The sequence below is a fragment of the Syngnathus scovelli genome, chromosome 9 (assembly GCF_024217435.2).
Source record: "Syngnathus scovelli strain Florida chromosome 9, RoL_Ssco_1.2, whole genome shotgun sequence".
Classification (NCBI taxonomy): domain Eukaryota; kingdom Metazoa; phylum Chordata; class Actinopteri; order Syngnathiformes; family Syngnathidae; genus Syngnathus; species Syngnathus scovelli.
Genome location: NC_090855.1, coordinates 5344751 through 5367744, shown reverse-complemented (window position 1 = coordinate 5367744; position 22994 = coordinate 5344751). Strand labels below are relative to the sequence as shown.

Sequence of the window (22994 nt, the reverse complement as noted above, 5' to 3'; positions counted from 1 at the left end):
TCATTGCAGACTCTGGGTCAGGATGTGCTCTGCAAGAACGCTTCCGATAGAGAGCCTTTGTTATTATGAATCCTTTAGGGAATATTTTAAGGTCAGCTAACCAGGCTTTGCAGGGTTGCAGTTGCACTTGTGTGTCTGTATGCGGTTACACATCATGTATCTGCTTTCTTCCTGTGTTTCACTGCTACAACAATTCCACTTTCTCCCAATAGACCATCATGTAAAAAAGATTATTATAATGGAAGCTGTCATTAAGATGGATGATCAGAGAACAATAGTGATGTGCTTATGGGACTAAAGTTTCTTGAGTGATGAACAAAGTGGGCTGAATGTATGTAGGCGGAAGTTGTACAACAACATGGTCAATTTGATTCAGCCGATCAATGCTTTCCAACAGAGATGAGCACATTGATCAGTAAAAATACCAAGCGCTGCCCTCTGTTTCCAGTGTGCCTTTGTGCTGTGTCTATTTATAGAAAGCCAATGGCAACAGATGAATGCACAGCGTCAGAGACCTATTCAAAGTTAAAAAGTAAACTGACCTCCGGTGCACAATACGTGGATGCTTTTGAAATTGCTTTGAAAGTGTGTTTTTGCCATTTCGGAGGACAGTGCTTCAGTGGTTTCAGGCTGTATTTTCAAACTCGGATGGAGGAGTCAGCAGATGATTGATGGTGCATTGGTGCACACAACATATATTTTTTATAAATCCCTTCTTTGAATTGTGACATACTTTGGAATCTACTTAATGGCCAAGAAAAAATGATAACAAATAAATGTGCATGAGTACTGGAATATAGGGAGTAAAAATAAATAGACAGAAAAACAATAAATAATAAAACCTTAAGGATATTACAAAATCATTAAATGCAAAAAAAAAAAAAACGATTCACATTCATGTGCATGAGCCTTTATGGGCCTTGTTGATGAGGGGAAGAAACTTTGTACTGTTCACTTTTATGAGAGCGGAAGCTGGCTTGCAATTAACTGTGCTATTATTAGCTAAGTTGCCAAACTTGCCGGCAGCGTTTCAGAACGAAGCAGCGAACATGATGATCTTAATTTTTACCCCCCCATGTTATTTGATCCAACCTGTTAAGTAAATTCTATATTGCCTTGAAAGTCCAACAGGAAATACCACAGGATGCCAGACAGAGTAACCTAATAAAAAGTGAGCGTACCCAAATCATTAGTGAGGAAACACTCACATAACACATCCAGATGTACACACTAATTGGATTTCATCACATCAACAGTTGTACAGCCTTTGTGCTTTTATGAGACTGACTACGAGGTAAATGGAAAATGTTTATAAGTTAGGTAGGGAGGCTAGTGCAGCGATATAAGCACCCTGCACAGCCCCCCCCTCGCCGTCCGCTGCAAATTAATGGAAAATCTTCCGCCAATATGGTGACTCATGAGGAACTGATGTAAGTAAGATGGGGGCCAATAAGGTCATTTGGGACTTGGGAGGAAAGTTAATTTCCCTCCAGTGTCAGGGCAACCAGGGAGATGATCCTCAGGGAAAAAACCGGGTGGGGCTCTTGCGTCAAGGGTTGCTGGGGGGGAAATCTTCTCTGAATATATATAATGATCTTATTCTAACGATGAAACTTTGCATCCATACAGGCAGAAAGTCAAAAGCAGATCAACCAAAACATATTTTTATATTTGGTCGATGGACAGTCCCTCCCGCGTGAGTAGAAAATGGCCCTGAAGTTCAGAGAACAATAAAACGCTCACTCCCTCGCACAAATGGATTGTACGCTCTGAAAAGAAAAACAACAATTTTTTTCTAGCCAGGATCACATTTATAGCGAGCTGTGTTTGTCCACCTAATTTATTTCTTGCAACACTTATCCTTCTCCCGCCTGGCTCCCTGCTGGGTTTCATCATGCACACTTTGTCACAAGGCAGCAGTGCCATGGTGATTAAGCCACAGAAGTCGGGGGGACTGGTCCAGTAACAGAGTGAGAAAGTCAATTTTAAAGAAACATTCAAGCTCTTCCATGCTGACCACAATTTATCATAATAGAATGGACAGATCAGAGGTGTCAAACTCATTTTTTTTCACAGGCCGCATTGTAGTCATAGTTTCTGTCTGACTGTCAACCCAAATAAATGTATGAGCACCTCATATTATATAAAGTATAAGCTACAAAACAAACTGACAAATAACTCGTTCTCAAATCAGACTAGTAAAAACTGGTCAAATATTTAAAAAAAAGATATTTTTAAAAGTGAAGACAATTTGCAATTCCAGTCATGACACACGAATTTGATGCACAATTTGTCTTCGCGGGCCACATAAAATGATGTGACGGGCCGCATCTGGCTCCCGGGCCTTGGGTTTGACACCTGTGTTGTAGATCATTCAAGTTAAGCCATGCATAAAAAGATGCTTCACATTCATTGTTGGTTGGCGCTCTTAATTTTCTTTCTGTAGAAAAATGTATGCATGACGACACAGATCAACGGATAAATCACCCATTCTTAATTGTATACATAAAACTTGAATGGGTCAGATATACACACACGGAGACACAGTTGGCAGTACATAGAGTGACGATCGTGCGGAGATGCTGACTTTCACACTTAAATGCTTTAATAGGACTAAAGTAGACAAAGGCCACGGGTGACGCACAAGGAGCTATAACGGTCTCGCCACATTGCCGGTTTACTGGGCCCCTAGCAATTGGACGGCGCTATTTCCAATCCACAATCCCTCATCAGCCCCAGGAAGCAAGTCAGAAATAAACATTTTAGGTTAATCACTACTAACATATATTTCAAGTGAAATACTAGGAAGGGAATATTGCCTCCAATTTATAGTAGTAACATACAAAGCATGTTGGAAAAAAATAGGGCCACTTGTAAATAAATTGTTTGGTAGATTGTTGAAGAAAGTAATGCTGTAATTCAATTTTAGCAGTGCTCTCGCTCATATAAATAGCGTTTCCATTTTCATATTATTCATGTGATGGACTCACTTCCTCATTTGAGAAACTATTCCTGGCCTTTGTGGAGGTCAGCCTCTGGGGCTGGACTCAACAATCTTTTGCTCCGACAGATGCTGCGACAGATGGAGTCTTTAGCCATCCTTACCTTCGGCTTGAGGATTTCTTATCTCTCGCACAAATCTTATCCAGTGGGACTGCCAACCATTTCATAAAAAATAGGAGTGACAAGAGCTGTAAAAGTTGCACAAAGCAGAAGTTTTGATTTTTTTCTCTTAATATTATTCTGGCTAATTGGCTCACAAGCGGCATAATTAATGTCAGACATTCATTGAGCGGTCCAATTTTGACTTCCTTGGCTGTGATAAAAGGATGGAGGGGTTCAATGTTTGCCTAGCTGAAATAACAGTAAAAGTCTTTCTGCGTGTGCACGTGGGTGCGCGCGTGCACGTCCGCAGCCAGTCGTCAGCGCGCAGCACCTAAAAATAGCTGTTCTGGCTCCACGCCCCTGGCTGGGGGACAGGTCAAATTATGAAGGAAGATGAAAAATTTAAAGGCACAGGCTGCTTGGCCACAAAGCTGCCTTAGTGGTCAGATTTGATTTGACTTTTATGGGAGGGAGTCACATTATATCAACAATGGATGTTGGCTAGTTTTGGAAGGCGTATTAATAGAACACTCATGAAATTGTATATTTTCTCAGGGTTTGGGTTTTAAAAGTGAGTAATGTGTTTGCATTTTCTCATAGTCCCACATTATACATCACATTAGACAGGCTGTTGCATGGGGCTGGTGGTGGTAGGGGTAGGGGGCGGGGGGTACGCCATGGGAGATGCTCTTGACACAGTTAGTTTATGTAATTGCCGTCGCGCTGTTACGGCATCTTCCAGTTGGCAAGTTGAAAGCATGCTTCCCGAGTAACAGCACTGGCCTGAATACACACTCGAACCCCACACATAAGCGCACTGAGCCGACACACACTCGGCAATGTGTCTTCAGTGAACACAGTGTTTATGTGGCCTACCACTTCAACATATCATGTTGGGTGTTAGTCGGAGAAAGTTGCTTCGAAGGCTGGATGTACACTGCAGTGCTCAATTCTGATTTAATGGTAGTAGTAACAGATTTTTTTAACTGTCTATTTAATCATATAAACAACAATAATATTGTAAATAAGAACATTGCATTGGTCAGACTCTTCTCATTGATTTAAATGCAGGTAAACTCCATTGACTGTTTTAATTTTTTTTATATTTATTTATTTTTATTTAATGGTGGTTACTGTTGTTTTGGGTAGACACATTTTAGCATTTTTAGAGCTTAGGCCTTTGTTGAGAGGGCTTATTGTTTGGGCTCTATTTGCAGCCAACTGATCTGATTTTTAAAAATCATTTCAACAAGCATAATTCCGATGAGATGATAATTGGTTATTTTCTCACTGCCTTGACCTACATCCGAATTGGACCACCCGAGGCTCCTGGGATAAAAAGATTTAAGTTAAAGGGCGTATTAGCATTAATTGTACCTTGAGGGGTTAAAATAGACGGACACAGCACCCTTTCTCCCCAAAAGTGTCATCACAGTACAGAACTCGGTTTGAGAAAGATCAAGTAGTTCGACTCAATTTCCCAATTTTCATCCGCTCACTGGTAAACGAACGATTTAATTTCAACTTGACACAACCCAATGCTGACTGATTAGTCAAGTGCTTTGGCTCAGAGAATGTGAACAAGAGGTGGGAAATATCCATTTAAGCATGCCTTTGTGGTGGATTACAGCAGGAGCTATTTAAATATAGAGCCGGCATTTTTGTGAATCACATGAAAGAAGCACTTTTTGTGAATCATTTGACAACTACATCAATGTGTAAAGGGGATCCTACTGCTCGTCCACCTGAGAGAACAAAATGAAGATAGAAATAGAGACTTGTTCCACAACTCAAAGAGGGAGGGGAGATCAAGACTCCATCTGCAGAGAGGGAGTCAGGAGACATGCCTTCTGGCAGAAACTGCAGAAGACAGCTGTGTTTGGTGTGGTATTTTTAAACGCATCAATGCTGCTCCAATCCCTGCGCCTCGCCTGACCTATTTTTAGCCAGGGCTGGCTATTGTTCTATTTCTGTCACCTGTGGGCCACGCAGTTGTTGATTCACATGCAAATGAAGCTCACTCCCTCCCTCAGCTTGCATTGCTCGCCTGAGTGAGGTGCTTAGCGCACACTACACGACTTTGCCAGGCAACATTTGCAAGCTCCCCTCTGACACGTTGCTGTGAAGAGAAGGCAGGGAGCTTGACACTGTCTTAGTGTTTGGGTGCCGGGCCGGGGCTGAAAGCAAACAGCCCTGCAGAGATCGAGAGCACTCCTGCTTTCCAGTGAAGAGTGCTGTCTCAGAGGAGGAGGCGGAGGAAGGCACTCGCTCCCCCGGGTGGCTGAAGGGGTGGCTCTCTTGGTGACGGCGTGCGATGAGACCCGAGTGCTAAGTGGAGTATGCTGCAGACGATTTACGAGGGCGAGTCAAGTTTCTCCACAACAGACGGCCGCGTTGGAGCCCAGCCGCTCCTTTACCAGAGCAGGATGCACAACGTGAACAGTTCAGGTGATCATTTTTTTTAAGTTGCTCGACCTCGGGATGTCATCTTTTAGTTTTTTCCCCCTCTCTTGGCTTTTCTACTCGTGCATTCCATCTTGACATCGCACATCGTCAGTGTACTTGTGTCTCTCCCACTCTCTCGCTCGCTCTTCCACCCAACTCTGCGCGCAGCGAGTCTCTCTTTTTCTGTGCAAAGAACAACTCTCAGCTGGGCTTCGTGGTAGGATCACGCACCTTTTCCTGAATCGAGGTATTTATCATGACATATGTCGCTTTCTGTTCTGTTAATCGGTTCTAATGCTGAGCGTTCAAGCAGCTCAATTTTCTAATAGGAACTGTCATTGTGCTAAACAATATGAATAGGAAGTGTGCAACCCTTGTTCCCAAACTCTTACCGGTCAAAGTGAGTCACTGAGATTATAAAGGGGATGTTGTTTTCGTGTACTTTTTAGGGAAGTGGAAAAAGTGTCATGGTAATGCAGAGGGGGCAACTTAAAGGTTTCTCTCCGAACATTGACCACAGAATACTGAGTGCTTTATTTCTGGCTTGACATAAAATGGAAATTTACAATACGGCAATGTATTGACTCACATGAGTTGGCAGCAAAAGGGACTTAAGATGAGTCAGGACATTGCATTTTGTAATTGTTCAATGTTTGAATGGGCTGCATAGTTGTTGATTGTCATAAGTGACACGGGTGTTTGGTGACAAAGTGATGAATCATATGGTTAATGTGATATACCTTGAATAGCAATTAGGTGAGACAAAAATAAATCAAATGTGAATTTTGGTCTTTTTAAAAAAAACAAGCATGAGTTTGACTGCAGGCAAAACCCCGAGAGGCCACACAAATTTAGAAAGAAAACAGGAGGATGACACATTCCATCTGTCAATAAATCATGTTGTCACACGTCTTGTCCTCTGTGTGCGAGGCCTGTTTGTCAAACAACGGCTGCACAGAGCGTCCGAATTCAGCCTCCTTGCTTATTCTGTGGGTCAGCTATTCTTAGGTGAGTTATTTTCAGCTTATGGCATTAGCCTGCTAAGATTAGGCGTCTGTGCATTATCATTCCATCTTGGCATGCTCCTGATATAACAGTGCCTTGGAACATATATTAATAGTGGAACCCATTCGCCTGCTGGATTTGTTTTTTCTTTTATGGTAAATGACTTGAGATTTTGACAAATATTCACAAGGTGTTTCTGAACTAATCCCAAAAGACTAAGTGAAGTGCTATGAATTGAGGTCAATGGCAATCCAACCATAATAAATATATATTTTTAGATAATACTGTTACTGTTTCAAGTAGTTCACGTAAATACGTGTGATTTAGTGACATCAGACGAAAGCTTGTTCAAATGGGCTCTCAAAGCAGGAAACTAATTAGCTCAGTCTGAGTGCAAAACATGATGCAAAGCCACTTCAATAGGAAGCTTGCAAACAATAATAGTCTACCTTCCAAGTACCCTTGTGTGGCTCATCTACCTTTATATCCCCTCAGAAGGTGTTTGAAGTGCTCACGACACACATACACAAAAAAGTAGAATAATAGGTTATATAATCCAGTTGTTGTTTTAGATTTTTCTTTGTGGCTTTGAGGAAGAAGGCTTGAGGATGCTTTTGTGGCTCCCGCCGTCGGTATAATTGATTTCTGGTGATTGATGTATTCGGATATGAGTCATAGTTTCCGCAAAAATTGCCATATTTACATAGAACTTGACTATCAATTTTAGAGGATGATGTTTTTTTGTCGTTTTTTAAAAATAATTAATGAATGTATTGTGTTGTTTTTGTTGACGGCCAAACAGGAGCCAGCAAGCTTGCACGGTGATCCGGGTCAGGCCTCTTTGTTAACAGATAGCACTGCAAGTCTGAAATCTGGCTCAGCGGCAAGGACGAGCCGACGTCTTAAAAATAAAGCGCCGTTTCCTGCTTTAGACTTGCCGGCTGCTCAAAATAACAAGGCACTTAATGAGAGATCCAGTGCCACATTGCAGTCACTAAGATCAGCTTATTTTTTCCACTTCTTCTGTCTCTGCTTCTATTTTGATTGTCAGAGAGAATTTGGATTAGTAAATGTAGGCAAAATGCCACACGAACAAAGCGATTAAGTACTGCTTATGCCCTGTTTTTTTATTTGTAAAAGATGATTAAAAGTAGCCAACATCAGAATCGTGCAACTGGTGCAATGGAAGTGAAGTTGTAAGAACAGCTTTGTGTTTAGTGAGTGATATTTATATTATAAATGACTTGTTTCTCTCTAAGCCATTTTATTCTGAGCAGCCATCTCAAATTAAGGCTGTAATTGTCACTCTAACCAAGAGCAAGGAGAGTAAACACTTTTAAGATCGTTGGCGCTCCGACTGCAGTGGTCACACGGCGTGAGTCACCCAATCGCCGCTCGGCGGGCCTTCTACAGGGAGGAATTTGGGCATGGGGCAACAGGGTACTTGCCCGGGGCTAAAAACACATTTGGGAGCTGTCATTCATAAATATCTTGTTTACCAGTGCGTGGTGCATTGGTGCTGCCGTCCAAGCGTGAGAGGTGTCATTCTAATCTAGAAACATTTATTTGCATCAAGGGTCACCATGACCCAAAGCCTGATTATGACTTGAAGATTACATGAATGCAACATGGCGCTTTTATTTTTGCAAGTGTTAAATTAAGATGGCAGCTTCACAAGTGTGACAGTCTTTCGCACATTGTCTATATTAAGAGCATTTATATTTGGCCTCAGTTACTGGTGGTTCGGTATTCTTGCCTGCCTACGGATTATTTTCGTTTCGACAGAAGCTAAAGATTTCTGTTTTCATGCTCGAAAGTACTGCGTGTGCTTTTTGTCAAAACGCCTTTTGTTTTGGGGTGAAGTATATAGTCTGAAGAACGTTTGGAACTTTTTTTTTTTATGGCAGTCGTGATGGATGTATGTTGTCAATTTTCCATTTGGTGCACTTGAATAATCACCATACCTTAAGGGTCTCATTATTTTCCCTCAACTTTGGTGCTGGGCTCTGTGCTATTCTTGTGGACGGTGGGTGTACAAGAATAGCTCGGGCGCGTGAGGCTGTTGTGGTTTCCTCAAGGGCCATTTCATGCAGGCTCGGTTATCAAATGTGGCCTTAAGCTTTCACACTCCCGCCTACACCCCCCCCACCCCCCCCACCCCACCACCACCACGTCTAAGAAATAGTGATAGAGGCTCAGCTTGATGCGCCGATCAAAGTGAAGATCCTTAATGTCATTCGCAGTCAGGGTTGGGAATGAAATATGAGATTAATTAAATATCACAGTGGCGAGTTCTCCCCCTGCCAGCAGGTGTTTTTGTTGCTATTTTTAGGTCCATTAGGCAGAAGTAGCACTGACGGTGTCTGACTCACGGAGTCCTTGAATGGTTCACAGGTTCACGGCTATCCCTGGAACAGCGCCCGTTAACAGTAGAGTCCTTTGTCAAGTACTTGCACGCCAAGATGCATTTTCCTTGTCAACATAGAGGAGTCTGATCTACAGGTACCTTTTCATGTCGGTGCCCTCCTCTGTCATTTCACTGAAGCTGTTTTTAGAACACCAGGACTCCCTACTGGTTGTCTTCACTCTTTGAACCTCTTCTAAGACTATCACACACTATTGTGCAATTTTTCTTTTTATTGTGTTTCTCTCTGCTGGGGACTCCGTCTTTATATAAGAGCTGATATAATAGTCCACATGTCACATTGGCACAGTAGGCAGGAGATGACATGTGGTGAGACTCCATCGCTGCAGGATGGGGTGTGTGCTCATAATTACGTAGCTGGTGTTGCTATGACAGCAGCAAGTTAGGGTGGCGGATACTCGCATGTGGGGGTTGTCACAGACCAGGATTGCACCACTTGCTTTTATGTCGCTATTTATATAATCAGCAACGCCACGTACAAATGCAATGCTGGCTGTTATGCAAATTAACATCAGTGTACCTGCCTGAGGGAATAATGGCAACTAGTCAGAAGATGCTTCTTTGACTGGTATATAATAAATATAGTGACTGGTTATTAAAAATATTTCAAGGAAGGAAATAGTGTCGCAATACATAAAATGACAAATGTGAGGTGTGTTTATTAAGGCAATGAAGGCACTCAATAAATCGAATTGCAGCTACTGGAATTTCAAATGGGTTGTGATGTTTCTTCAAAAACAGAATTTGGGTGATTATACAATATGTCCAGCTACACAAATTAAAATGGACTTCATGGATAGTTCTTTTGAAAATGCAGATGAACTAGTCTTCCATGTTTTTAACTACATATCATTTCCCTCTATACACAGAGCTCGTGGCACGAAAGGAAGCTCGGTGTCTTCATATCTGCCAATTATACGTAATGACAAAAACACTTCCCATTAACGTCAGCACTCATTAACAAAACTGGCAAGATGTCAAAATACAGTATTATGCCACCATGATCGTCATCCTTAAAAAATATATTTTCCTTTGAGGATTTATAAGTGACATGATGTCCTAGGAGAAATGAGAAGAATGTCGTTTGTTTATGAAATAGGATTTAAATAAATACTTGAAATGTCCACTGTGAGCTCCGTGCCAAATGTCCACTGGGTCCTCAGTACAGCTGCTCCCAGTAGACTCTGCCGGATGTGATCCAGTGTTTGTTTTTAGAAACGATTATAATTACAGGTTTGCATGAGAGAAAGCTTTGCCTTCATGATTCTCACTTTTTTCCTTCTCTTCCTCGCTTTCCATTATACAGCAGCACTGATATAACACTGTGTCTCATGACGGAGACGCATTCAGTATTTGACGTTTAATTTAATTTTTTTTCCTCTTGTTTTGGAATACAGTGGAGATTAAGTCCGACGTCCCACTGGTTGTGGAACCCATATCTCCGTTAGACCTGCGCACAGACCTGAGGATGCTGGGGCCAGGTTCGGACCCGGGATTGTGGGAGCGGCAATTGCAGCAGGAGCTCCTTCTCATCCAAAAGCAGCAGCAGATCCAAAAGCAGCTGCTCATCAGCGAGTTCCAGAAACAGCATGAGAAGTTAACCCGTCAGCACCAGGCTCAGCTCCAGGAGCACCTCAAGGTGGGTCAGCTTTAACTTGAAACATTAGGGAGAAAAAGTCTTACAGCACAGTGTGAAAAATGTTTTCACATGCAAGCATCAAATCATCCACCACTGTAAAATACAAAACCACAGTAAGGTCACAAAAATAGCTGTGATTTCCTAAAACATCAAGCACCGAGAGTTGCTTACCTCACGCTTACCACTGGTTCTGCTGCGCTCTCAGCTTCAACAGGAGCTCCACGCCATGAAACAGCAGCAGGAACTTGCAGAGAAGGAGCGCCGTCTGGAGCAGCAACAGCAGCTGCAGCAGCAAAACCAGCAGCACCAACAGAGCCAGCAGCAGAACCAGCAGGAGAAAGAGCAAGAGAGGCATCGGCGAGAGCTGCACATCTCCAGCATGAGTCTAAGGGCCAAAGAGCGAGCCAGAGAGAGTAAGAGCTCCACACCGAGGGCGAAAATCACTCTAAAAAAATAGTTATTATTATTATTAAATAATATATTTACTTTACACAAAACTGAGAGGAAAAAAAAAAAACTACAATATACACGACATTTGTTCCATATGATATAATTTTCCAACTTTATCAAATTCTAATGGTTTCTGTTTTTATTCACATTGTTTCAGGTTTGCTTTTTAAAATTTATTATTAGCACATTATTATTAGCTTGGTTTTAGAATTAAGAGGCTAAGAGGATCTTTGTAATTTCAAGGTGAAAATTATAAAAAAAAAGACTATAATTAAAGCAATATAAATAGCTAAGGCTTCCTGGTGCCATTTAATCCTGGAATTTTGTTGAAAATATCTTTTAATAGAACTATGAGAATAGCTTAAGGTCTAAGGTTTCATTTCTGTTTTTACATTCTGTCTAATAATAGAGATGACTTATGACTTTGCCAGGTCAGGTAATTTGAAACGATGCCCTGAAACTGTCGGCCTGCAATAGGAGTGTTCTCGCTCACATTTTTTTGTTGTTGCAATTCTTATTGGCCGCTAGGGGGGGATCTTTCTACATGTCAAGGGACAAAAACTGAGCAGTTAAAACAGAAATAATCTGAAATTCACGATATGCATCACAAGTCATGTATCCTTAGGGTAACCCCAATCCTTGTTCTTGCACCTTTTGGTCTCACAGGTGCAGTGGCCAGTACCGAGGTGAAGCAGAAACTCCAAGAGTTTCTGTTGAGCAAATCAGCAAAGGATCCCACCAGTAATGGTGGCAATCATTCATTCATCCACCACCCCAAGCTCTGGTACAGGTGACTACTTTTAAATGAATGTAAAGCACTTTTGAGGTGCACATTTACATTGCTACACTGCATTGTGTCCTTTTATTGTTTTGTGTCCTCAGGTCCTCTCATCATATCTCTCTGGACCAAAGCTCTCCACCACTGGGCGGCATGTCCCCGACCTGCCATTACACTCTGCCATCACCCGTTGACGGCAAGGACGACTTCCCCTTGAGGAAGACAGGTCAGCTCATTTGCATATGTGTGACACACATACAACAATTATAGAAATATACACCTAGTGCATACTTTGCTTTTCATTTGCATTCACTGGACTCCACTTGCAGTCAAAAATAAATAACTGGACCTTTATTGATGTATTTGCTCATTATGATGATGCCTGAAAATCTAATGCTTTCCCAGCCTGTAAACTTTTGGGAAAGAAAACAGTTATTATGGAGTCTACATTACACATTGTACATGAGTACAAGTTGTACCTCGAAGAACAAAAAGGACCGTACCACAAGTTCTAACAGTGTGGGCTATAATTAAAATCCCGTTTGACCTCTGTCAATCAAGAGATCTATAGAGCTATTGAGTGTTTCCTGGGGTTGCTGATGACCTGCTAATAGGGTCAGTTAGGCTCATTATGACCCCCGCTTCTCTCATCCATCCAGGGAACCACAAAATGAGGACACTTGAATTCCTTCTTTAGTTGTTTCATAGTTCACTTTGAAACAATTTCAGACACATTTAATGATGTTGTTTTTTTATATCATTATTAGAACCATGACTAATAATATACTCTGATTAACTGTTTAAAGAAAGTAATAAATGCAGTAATAAGAGCAGTTAAATCTTTCCCAAATTCTGGGCTTTAGAAGTAATTTTGAACGGACACAGGTTCCCACCGAAAGGTAAAAAAACTTTAGCGGTTTAAAGCTTGAGGAGGCCTTTGGGGAATGCTGCATAAATAAAAATAATTCCCGTCCCTTCGTTTTTACAAGACTTGGCGAGCTCCAAAAAAAAAAAAAAACTCTCCGCTATGAGGTCACCAAATTACATTATGTTCTTTCCCCCTCAGTGTCTCTTTAATTTCCAAAACGACCCTACTGGTTAATTTGTGTATACCCAGTTTCGAGATTACTCAGAGGAATTGTGCAGACGTCTCACATTGATAAAACTTGTTGCTTCATAGATTCCTGAATCTATATGTGGTCATTTCCTGCTTAGTCTTTCCTCCCCCATTTCCTGTCTGTCTTCATTAGAGCCATTTTAAAGGTTGACGCACAAAGGTGGCGTTGTTCCCAGCCACCGAATGCCACCGATGGCTGATTGGCAGGTGTTGCCGCGGTCGGGATGGGCCCTGACATGATTGTTTGTTTAAGAAAAGATAGTGCTCTCAAAACAAAATGGAGGTGACTCAAGTACTCTGTGTGAGACACACGACTGCTCGGTTGGGCCAAAGGGCGAAGTTCATTGTTTATTCTGGTAGAGTTTCATAATCACATTTGTCAGGAATATATATTTTGTCACACGTGGTTCTTTTCATGAGTCTTGGGACTTTTACAAACCCAGTAAATGTCAAGCCATTCCAAGTTTAACAGGAAATAGTGTTGGCGGTTGCCAAATAGTAGGCCAGGGATAGGTTAAAAAAATGTATATCATAATTTATTGGATTCATATATTATTCACTTAAAGCTTAAGAGGAATAATAGTCACTATAATAAAAAAATGGACAAACTGTTCAGGCAAAGTTTTATGTGTATCTGAATTAACCTCTGCTAAAACTATCATGTTTACTCAACAATTAACTTTGAAAGCGCGAGGGGAATTTTAGAGGCGGGATTACTGCTTGAAAGTTGAATCTATATTTAGGACAGAGCTAAATATCAAGCAAGTTCCGGTGTACATACCGTACTTGTTCTTTTATTATTGATGTCAACCTATTTTAGTTGTACTCAAGAACGACAGCAGAAACACCTGGACAAAACCATCTTTTTTTTTTTTTTTTTTTTGGCATGCCATAACTATCAACCTCCTAAAATGGCATTTAGATTAAGAACGTAACTCAAAAAATGTAAAAGAAAAGCCTGTTGTGGAGGTAATTGCCTAGATACGCACTGAATTGATTGATTCATCTTTCTCAGAATCATCGATGGAATTCCACGTTATTCGCCCATCTAATCTTTCTGTCATAAAGCTTCTACTGCACTTTAAGGTTGGCATAATTGCCTTCTGTATCTCGGAGCATCAGGGCGATTTTGTGTTTTTCCACGGGGACCAGTGAGAAAGCGTTCCTTCCCATGCCGCTGTCTGCCGTTCCCGTGGTGACCAATTGGCATATGTTGCTTAGTGGCAGCAGCAGTGTATAAAAATAGAAAGCAATCAAGGCAGTGGGGCGTGAAGCAGATTCACAGGACTCCCAGCAGCCTTTTTCTCCCTCCCACTCCTCTCTTCTTTCTTCCTCCCTTTCATTCATCCTCACACCCACAGGATTAGAGGTCCGCCGCCGCCACGTATTAGGGATGAGGCTTTGGCTGCTTTGACAAATGCCAGAAATAGCAGCATCTGGCCCACTGTGCCCCTATCTACCCTCCAGCACCGCCTCCATATTCATCCTCCCCTGCGGCACTCCTACGTCATCATAACCTTACTTCCCCATTTTCAGCTGCATGATCTTCGCAATGTATGCACACACACACACAAATAACATTTTTGATTCACAAACTGAATAATCAAAAAAAAAAAGATGTTGTGTAACAGGTTTACATAACGTCACTGCAGCATGCGTATTTTATCTTATGGGAGTTTTGGGTCTTGCTTTGGCTGCGTGGGTTAAAATCCTTAGTATCCTTAGTAAAATCTACTTCAAGTTGAGTGTTCCTAATTTTGACTTTAAAAATTATTAGGTGAAAAGTCACACAAGAGAAAAATTGGCTGGTCTGCTATCTGGCCTGGCTGTTGAAAACGGAGGAGTGTATCGGTATTTCTGTTTTGCATTAGGAGGTGGGAGGTGTTGTGGGGAGTTTGAAACATCTGCCATGTTTTTGTGTTAGTTTAACTGTTGCTACTGTATCAGACTGTGGTCACCAGGGCGGCAGGTAGCGGCAGAATTTCTCAGTGTTTCACGAGCTAATTTAGTCCAGATGATTTGGAAAAAGGCCTGATCTTGAGTCATTTAATCGATCCCAAAATTTTTTTTTTCTGTAAACCCCAAATTGACGTGTGATAATATAATAACTTGATTGATAGTCTGATTTTATGATGTTCCTGTTTGCTTTCACAAGTTCCATTACATTGGCTAGAGGGGAAAAAAAACAACAACACTGCTTTGACTTACTCACACCATCGGGTCATTTTTCACCCTCAGAGAATAAACTGAGACTAAAGGTTCACTCGCTATTTTTATCTTCTTTCTTTTTTAGCCTCCGAGCCCAACCTGAAGGTGCGGTCCAGACTGAAACAGAAAGTAGCTGAGAGACGGAGCAGCCCCATGCTCAAGAGAAAAGATGGCAACCTCGTCACACCGTATAAGAAGAGGGCACTCGAGCTCATGGGTATGAGACCAAGCTTATGGCAGTTAAAATATTTTTTATGTATATATGTATTTTTTATGTATATGTATCTATCTATAAATATATGTATGTATATTTTTTATGTATATATTTTTATTTACATTTTATGTGTGTGTGTGTATATATATATATAAAATATATATATATAATATATATATATATATATATATTTTTTTTTTTTTCTTTTTTTTTTTAGTTGTATCGTGTGCATGAATACTCATTACTTGTAACTTGTATATGTTCTGCAGACTCTACACCCACAAAAAGTGCCCCTGGCTCCGGCCCCAGCTCCCCCATCGGGGCCTCCAGTGCCTTGGGGGCAGAAAATGGACCCTCCTCTTTGCCTACTACCACAAAAACTGAGGTACATTGGCCAAATGTCTGCAGTGCTTTTTATTTGCCAAATGAAGGAAGCTGTGGCATATGCATGTGTAGAAAAAAAAAGGTTTTGGCGAGATGGGGTGAAAGTACAAAATGCTTGGCTGCCCTTCTGCTCGCAGCTATAAAAACAGCCATTTGCCCTCTGTCTGTTCCCCTCCAGTGAAAATGACTACCCACACCGACATTAAAGAGGCACAGCTTGACCCGTGTGTCCGACTGCGCCAGGTTTACTTGTGTTAAAACAACACATTTTGCAGGAAATGTGAGCATTTAAGAGCAAACAACAGCAACAGTTTCAATCCTGCTCCTTTTTTATCGCTCACATTATTCCTCCAGATGTTCTGCACAATTAGGCTTCTCAAAAAAAAAAAAAAAAAAAAAAAAACAATCTGAAATTTGGCTCCGAGTTGGGCTGTTGGCTTATCATTGTATTTCTGTCATTGACTTGGCTTCGCGCCTCCTCCGAGGCATTTCTTGATAGATTCAAGGCTGAGTTCTGGCCCATAGATCCCCTTGGACCGAGCTCACAAAGAAGACCATTATAGCGGGTGGCAGATATGACACATCCACTTGCAATCTCAACAGAGCAGCTGTGTTTTCCTGAACCATGGCTGTTTACTCTTGCGAGGACCTCCAGTGACAGGGAACGCAGAGACGCCCTGACATCAGGGCTCGGGGAGACAAACGGACCGTGGCGTTTAATTGAAATCCCAGGCGCTGGTAGCCAAAAAGACACCCGCGTCGCGAGCAACGTCAACACACAAGCTTGCTATTGTTTCAGCACAAGCCGAAGCTCTCGTGAAAAGTCATTGGTGGAGCGCCGGGTTGCCTGTAGACCTCATGCCTGTTGCAAAAGCAATGCGTGTTGATGCACCGTTACATTAGGTATCCTTTTACAGAGGGAACGGGTCCCTCGGGTCGAATATGGGCCGGATATCCACGTACAGGTCATCGAGTACTGGTAGGGGTCGCGAGGATAAACAAGGCTGTTCCAAAACCACATGCTGGTCCCCTTCTCTGCTGGCTACAGGAAGTGTGCCCCATTGGTGGTGTCCTCCTAGAGGGCAGAGCCCAAAGGCGGGGACCAGCTAGCATTTGATCCACTGGGGATGAAGGAACACTACTTTTACTACTTTTGCCACATTCTGAACTGCTGGCGGTTCCCACAAGTGAAATAATGTTTCTCTTTGTTTCTGTCCTGTGTCATATAGCGATGGCCTTCGCAGCCAAGATTATTCCGACCAGAGAGCTCCGTGTCCGTCTTGAGTTTATACACATCCCCGTCCTTACCGAATATCTCTTTTGGGCTTCCAACTGTGTCTTCACCTATCAGCGTAAGTATCTTTTGGTAGTCATTTATAATTTTGCATCTCCTTCATGTGACCACAGGCCACTGACCCTTGTGGCCTTCAAAGATTTTATCACCCATTAGATAAATATTGTCCGGTATCAAGCCTGCTCTTATCTTCCACCTCATTTATCACCACTTTTTGAAAAAGCCCAAGTCCACTCAGGTACAACTCTTGATAACCCAACACGTGATTTATCATTGTTCGGCTCTGGTACATTCCAAGGACGCCTGGTCATTAACAGCAGTGATGTTTCACCATCTTTTAATGCTATGTCATTTAACGTTCATAATTACGAAAGACAGCTTCAATATTCGGAGTATTGCATGTGGTATATGAAGTGAGTCACCATTTGTATATCTACTTTTCAGGCGGCTGTTGGCCTAAAAGACAGATCAATAGAGAGCAAGCATGGACTGCCAGGACATCTTCTAGGTCCTGTGCCTCTTCAGAACGGTCTGGAATCCAAAGTGAGCCCCAGTCACCAGGCTCTGCTCCAGCACCTTCTCCAGAAGGAGCAGATGAGGCAGCAGAAGATGCTTTCCACTGGTAAGAACAGTTTGCTTAAAATAAATAAATATAATTTCTAATGACCCTAAGCAAATGTAATATTTTGGGCTTTGTTGTTCAAGGTCCAGGCTCCTTGTCAACCCACCCCTTGTCCCCTCTGGCCATGAAGGATTGCTCACCCAGCACTCGGCCAAAACTACCCAAACATCGGCCCTTGAACAGGACCCAGTCAGCTCCACTCCCTCAGAACACACTGGCACAACTTGTCATCCAGCAACAACACCAACACTTCCTGGAAAAGCAGAAACAATACCAGCAGCAAGTCCATATAAATAAGGTTTGTCTCTGCTTATTGCTTTCTGTCTGTCCTCTTCTTGGACAACTGGGATACTATGACTAGTGATCGGTGATTAGAGAAAAAAACTTCAAATCTGCTTCATGAACCTGTTCTGGAATTATTTGACTTGTTTAGATGGCACTGTTGGTTTAAATAATGGCGTTGAATAGAGAGTTCCATCCAAATGAGTCAAACAATAAAACAACTGGTTCATGAAGCAAATTGAAGCTTTGTTTTACCATCACTCTGATAGAGTTATTTTAAGGGTACAAATCCATCTTTGCCGGAATGCTGAGGTTTAAAAGTCTTGACCCATAGTTTGTTTTTCACCGCTATTCCACTGCCGGTAAATCTGCAATACAAAGAAGTTCAAAATGGGGAAGAAATGCTTCCCTTGCACTAATTCTGTTATCATAGCTCAAGGCACCAGTGTTGTTCACATGCTAACACTGTGAAATTCAATTCAGCTAAGTTCAAACGTAGGCGAGAGAGGAGGGGGAAAGCCCAGAATACATTTTGTTCCTCTGTGGCAATATTTGTGTTTCTGAAAGCTAGCCGAGGTCACCTCGCCAAGACACAAGAGAGTAATTATTCTGGTGAGGGACGCGTGTGAGGTGACGGACGCTGTGAAAGGCGGCATTGTGTGAGCTGCACTGTGTCCCAACACTGGGCCCTGAAGGAGGAATGGGAAACCACTGAGGAGGAAATAAAAAGTAAAAATTGAGCTCAAGTGGTAACTGACGTGTACAGCTGACACGTGCGTCTCAGCACCATCTTTATCTTGAAATTTCTCAGTAAAGCATCAAAATGGCAGTTTTGTTTTCGTAGAATGGTCCTTTTTTCTTCTAATTGTGGCCTCCAGTTGAGTAGACATTTTACAATCATCAGACCACTCTCCCCAAATAGACTCTTACTTTTTTCCCCCTTCATACTAAAGAGGCCATTTGAACCCTTTTACTGTCCTAGACAGAGGTACTTTAGGCACTTCAACAGTCCAAGCGAATTGAAAAAGATCTTATGTTATGTGGAGACTGCTTGCTGTCTGGTAAATAGCTGTCCATTCTGCTCCAAATTTTTGCATGCAGATTTATACAGAATTGGTGTCAAACTCAAGGCCCGGGAGCCAGATGCGGTCCGCCACATCATTTTATGTGGACCGCAAAGACAAATTGTGCATCGAGTTCATGTGTCAATACTAAAATTACAAATTGTCTTCACTTTTTAAAACTACAGGTATTGGTAGCAATTTTATTACTTTTATTATTATTTTATATGTATTATATAGTATATATTTATTTTTATTTATCGAGATTTGTTTTTACCAGTCACTGATTTCAATCAATATCATATCAAATATGAGTTTGACACCCCTTTTTATACAGTATGCAGGAGTTATGCCCAGCCTGCCCAATAATATTTTTATTTTGTTTTAAACCCCCAGAACACAAAACTGATTCAGTTGTATAAATCACAACGTGAATATGCAGATTTATTGTATCATCTGCTATTTTAATTGTTCTGCCTGTTACTGTACATTGCTGGAATAGGTAGATGAACATAAATGTAAAGTATGAATAATTTTGGATAAATTAAATAAAATTTAATTACTTTTCCCACGGCACGCTTGCTGGGAACGGTTCACACGAGGGTAATTTTATCTAAAAAGAAACTGGGCTGTGATCATCCAACCCAATGAGATCGTGGGGTAAAGCCACTTAAAGTGGAGGTTATAAATGGCCACTAATCAGGGATGAGCCCTGAGTGTTTACAGCGAGGGATCAGTGAAACATTGCCCTAATTAATTTCCCAGTAGAGGCTTGTCAGGGGGGGGGGCTGTTTTTACACGACCTCCGGTGCAAGCTACAGTAGGGGGCAGCAATGGAAATTTACAAGAGATTAGGCATTTGGAAAAAGTCTGCACGGTGTTTACAAAGGCTGAGCTAAAGAGGTTAATCGAGATATTTATAAAAGGCCTACCTGCTGTAGTAGATAATTTGGTTAGCAGGCACTTTTCGTTGTTGGCTGTAGAGCCCCCTTCTGGTGGAACTGTTGAACTAATTAATTCCCTAACTGATAGTTAGCTCATAGTAAATGTAAAATGAACTCCATCACCACTATAAAGCCTTTATCACTTTGTAAGTCTAATAACATTTTATCATTCTCAACTGTCAAGAATAAAGAGAAGTTAATGACCAAAATGACACATAATTCATCACAAATTGTACCGCTCAGATTATCCAGACACTTTCTCATGTTGCAGTGATTTTTGACTCAATGGTTATCGTGGCAATTTTTCCTCTCAGCAACACAAAACTGTAAAGAAGCCAAAGAAAATCAAAACACACTTGAAGAGTTTTCGTTGCTTACCGAGCCGAAGTCTTGCCAGATTCTCTGACACCGAGTACATGTGAAGTTTGTTTGATTTCAATTTGCAGAAAACTCGGATTGAACTCAAACTTTTATGGTTGAAAGTGCGTGCCTGCTACATGTAGAATAAAGTTATTCTTATTGTCAATGTGTTCTGCAGCTGCTGTCCAAGTCCATTGAGCAGTTACGTCAACCCAGCGCGCACCTGCAGGAGTCCGAGGAGGAGCAGGAGGAGCTGCTCCACGGAGAGCAGCCGGAGCGCATGCAGGAGGACAGGCTGCCCCCCGGAGGAGTCATCCGGAAGCACACGCTGAGCAGCAGCGGCAGCAGCAGCGGCGGCTCCAGCGTGGAGCTCCCCGACCCGCACTACGGGGTCATCAAGGTGAAGGAGGAGCCCCTGGATAGCGAGGACGAAAGCTTGGAGGCGGAGAGGAGCTCCTATCTTCACCAGGTCAAAGGGAGGCTGGTGATAAGAGCCATGATCTGAGGATTACGGGGAGCCCGTCACACACTCCAACATTCGCAGCACATCCCTGTAGTGTACACACACGCGCACACACACGGCGGCACTGTAGGCCTTTTGTGGCCGCAGTGGCAAACCATCCCTTTTCCACTCGGTCATCACTCCCTTTGAGACTATCCGCCATCCTCGTAGTAAATATGTAGGCTACATTGTTGTACATAATACCAAGACAAACGAGCTGCTTATGGTCGTTTGGAGTCTACTCGGCTGACAGAAGATGATGTACATGGCCGCTGTGGATTTAGCATCATAGTCTACGCTATCTCAAGGGGACAGGTTAGGCAGGTGCACGGTGCGGACGAGCCAACTCGAGCTCCCACCGTGCATATTTTCACCACTGAATGCTCCTCGGCACTGAATATGATCATGAATCTTTGCAGTATGTTCACGGGATGGGGTGGGGGGGGTATACCTACTCTGTTATTCTGGAAAATCTACATTGATGTTCTATGTTAAAGGTTGAACATCTGTCTTAGCCAGAATGTACATTTTAAATGCTGACATGGGACGCTCCCCCGTGTTGAGCGATGTCGATGGAATACGGTCGACTGCTCGGATTGCAGTTTTTAGGATAAAGCACTCACCCCCCCCCCCACCCACACCAGCGACTCGGGTGCACATGCATCACCCAACACTCACTCGCTAGCGTTCTGTCTCTGTCTGGGCCCCGTGTTAGCTGAGCTCTCCTCCCCTGCGGGTCCAAATCAAAACGCTCCTGCCCAGCTTTCAGCAGAGGAGTCAGAGCGAGCGAGCGAGAGAGAGCGAGAGGGCCGGGCAGGAAATGCCTTCTAGAAGCCAGGAGTTGGAGTGATTCATGTGTGCAAGAATGTTTGCGAGAGAGGAGGGCCTTGGCTTGGACTAAGTCAGGAGTCTAAAGGGCCAGGCTTCACAATTGATTTACTGTCAAGGCGAATTACAAAGTGAGTGGGGATACGGTCAAGGGAGTCCTATATATGGGAGATGGCTTCCTCTCTTTTCCCCAGTGGGCATGCTTACCTCAACGTGCAGGTTTGATGTAAGGCATAAAGAAAACAAAGAGAAAAAAAAAACAGGATGGGAGCTTTTCTCATTCGATCCCATTTCCCTTGAAAGTGCCCATTGCGACATGTATAGTCTGTCTTAAAAGTGATCAGTCCAATGTATCGGATAGCTGTAAACCGTCCCGTTCCGTTTGTAAAACTGCTCGTGAGAGTCTGTGTTTGGATCCACGTGAGCTGTCTGTCTTATGAACCGTACATGTCACTTTGTTCGGGTTTTATTGTGCTAGGTTGAGTAAACACCGTCAGAACAACACGAGTCCTTTTCTCTTGCCTCTTTGAGTGAATTGTGATGACGAGAGAAGAACTTCTTGGGTGTGAAATGTCAAAAGGAAGAGTTTTTTTTTGTTTGTTTGTTCTTCTTTTGGCCTTGTGTGACACCTTTTTTTAAGAAAATAAAAATAAAATTAATTTACCTTCAAAGTTCTCGCCTCTTTGCTGGTTATTGAAAAGACTTAAGACTCTCACTCTGACATCTCATTTATGAAATAGAAGGACTAAACCGCCGCAATTGAACACATCTGTCTTGTGATGTCATTTCAAAAGTGTTTCTTCACACAATGAGCTTGATTTTTATGCCCGACACAAGCTAATTGGATGCCTGGATGGAATTAACATTCTTTTGCACTTTGAAATGGGCGTTTGCGTCGTTGTGGGTGTGGACACAAATGACTAGCTTCCCGGCTAATGGAAGCGGCTCCTTTAATTCCCTTTAAAACATCACACACAAATACAACAAACATAATTAGCTTTGGCCTTTTAAAAGCTCTGATAACCATGACACATCACGTAATATGATGTTTCTATTTAATAGGTCAGGAATTCTTAGGATGTGACCTTCAGAGAAAAAGAGGATATTCCCATGACATGGAAATTATGTTTGATTATATTTATTGAATTAGGATAATGATGGGTCCTTGAACAATTTACGATTATTCAAATTCTTTTTTACTTTTGATGCACACCCTTTACCTTTGGAATTTCCCCTGTAAAATGCCAGTTAAATTTGACACAAATGGGCTTTTCTCACGCTAAAAAAGCAGCTCTTTATTTTCAGGCATGTATCTCAAGTCTTTACAGGGG

The 22994-nt window shown here is 42.2% G+C and overlaps 1 protein-coding gene across 5 annotated transcripts; it reads left to right on the top strand.

The window, feature by feature from the left end:
* Positions 1-5018: 5018 nt before the first annotated feature.
* Positions 5019-22334, top strand: hdac9b (histone deacetylase 9b). Of its 5 annotated transcripts, none has more exons than XM_049729939.2 (11): positions 5019-5553; positions 10378-10619; positions 10825-11034; positions 11729-11853; positions 11952-12073; positions 15258-15389; positions 15656-15771; positions 17000-17122; positions 17509-17686; positions 17770-17984; positions 20512-22334. In XM_049729939.2, exons 1-11 carry the CDS (start codon positions 5445-5447, stop codon positions 20836-20838), a joined length of 1899 nt encoding a protein of 632 aa, XP_049585896.1. In that variant the 5' UTR covers positions 5019-5444; the 3' UTR covers positions 20839-22334. The 5 variants fall into 5 exon arrangements, with proteins under 5 accessions (XP_049585896.1, XP_049585898.1, XP_049585897.1 ...); XM_049729941.2 differs by having other exon boundaries at positions 5020-5553; positions 10825-11032; positions 11736-11853; XM_049729940.2 differs by having other exon boundaries at positions 5023-5553; positions 10825-11032; positions 11736-11859.
* The last annotated feature ends 660 nt before the right edge of the window (positions 22335-22994 follow it).

Bases quoted from the DNA above. Each gene is read 5' to 3' on its own strand.
- hdac9b (XM_049729938.2), top strand. From the start codon at position 5,445: ATGCTGCAGACGATTTACGAGGGCGAGTCAAGTTTCTCCACAACAGAC. The intron at 15,390-15,655 runs GTATGAGACCAA...TATGTTCTGCAG, and splicing joins GAGGGCACTCGAGCTCATGG to ACTCTACACCCACAAAAAGT. The intron at 17,123-17,508 runs GTAAGTATCTTT...TCTACTTTTCAG, and splicing joins CTGTGTCTTCACCTATCAGC to GCGGCTGTTGGCCTAAAAGA.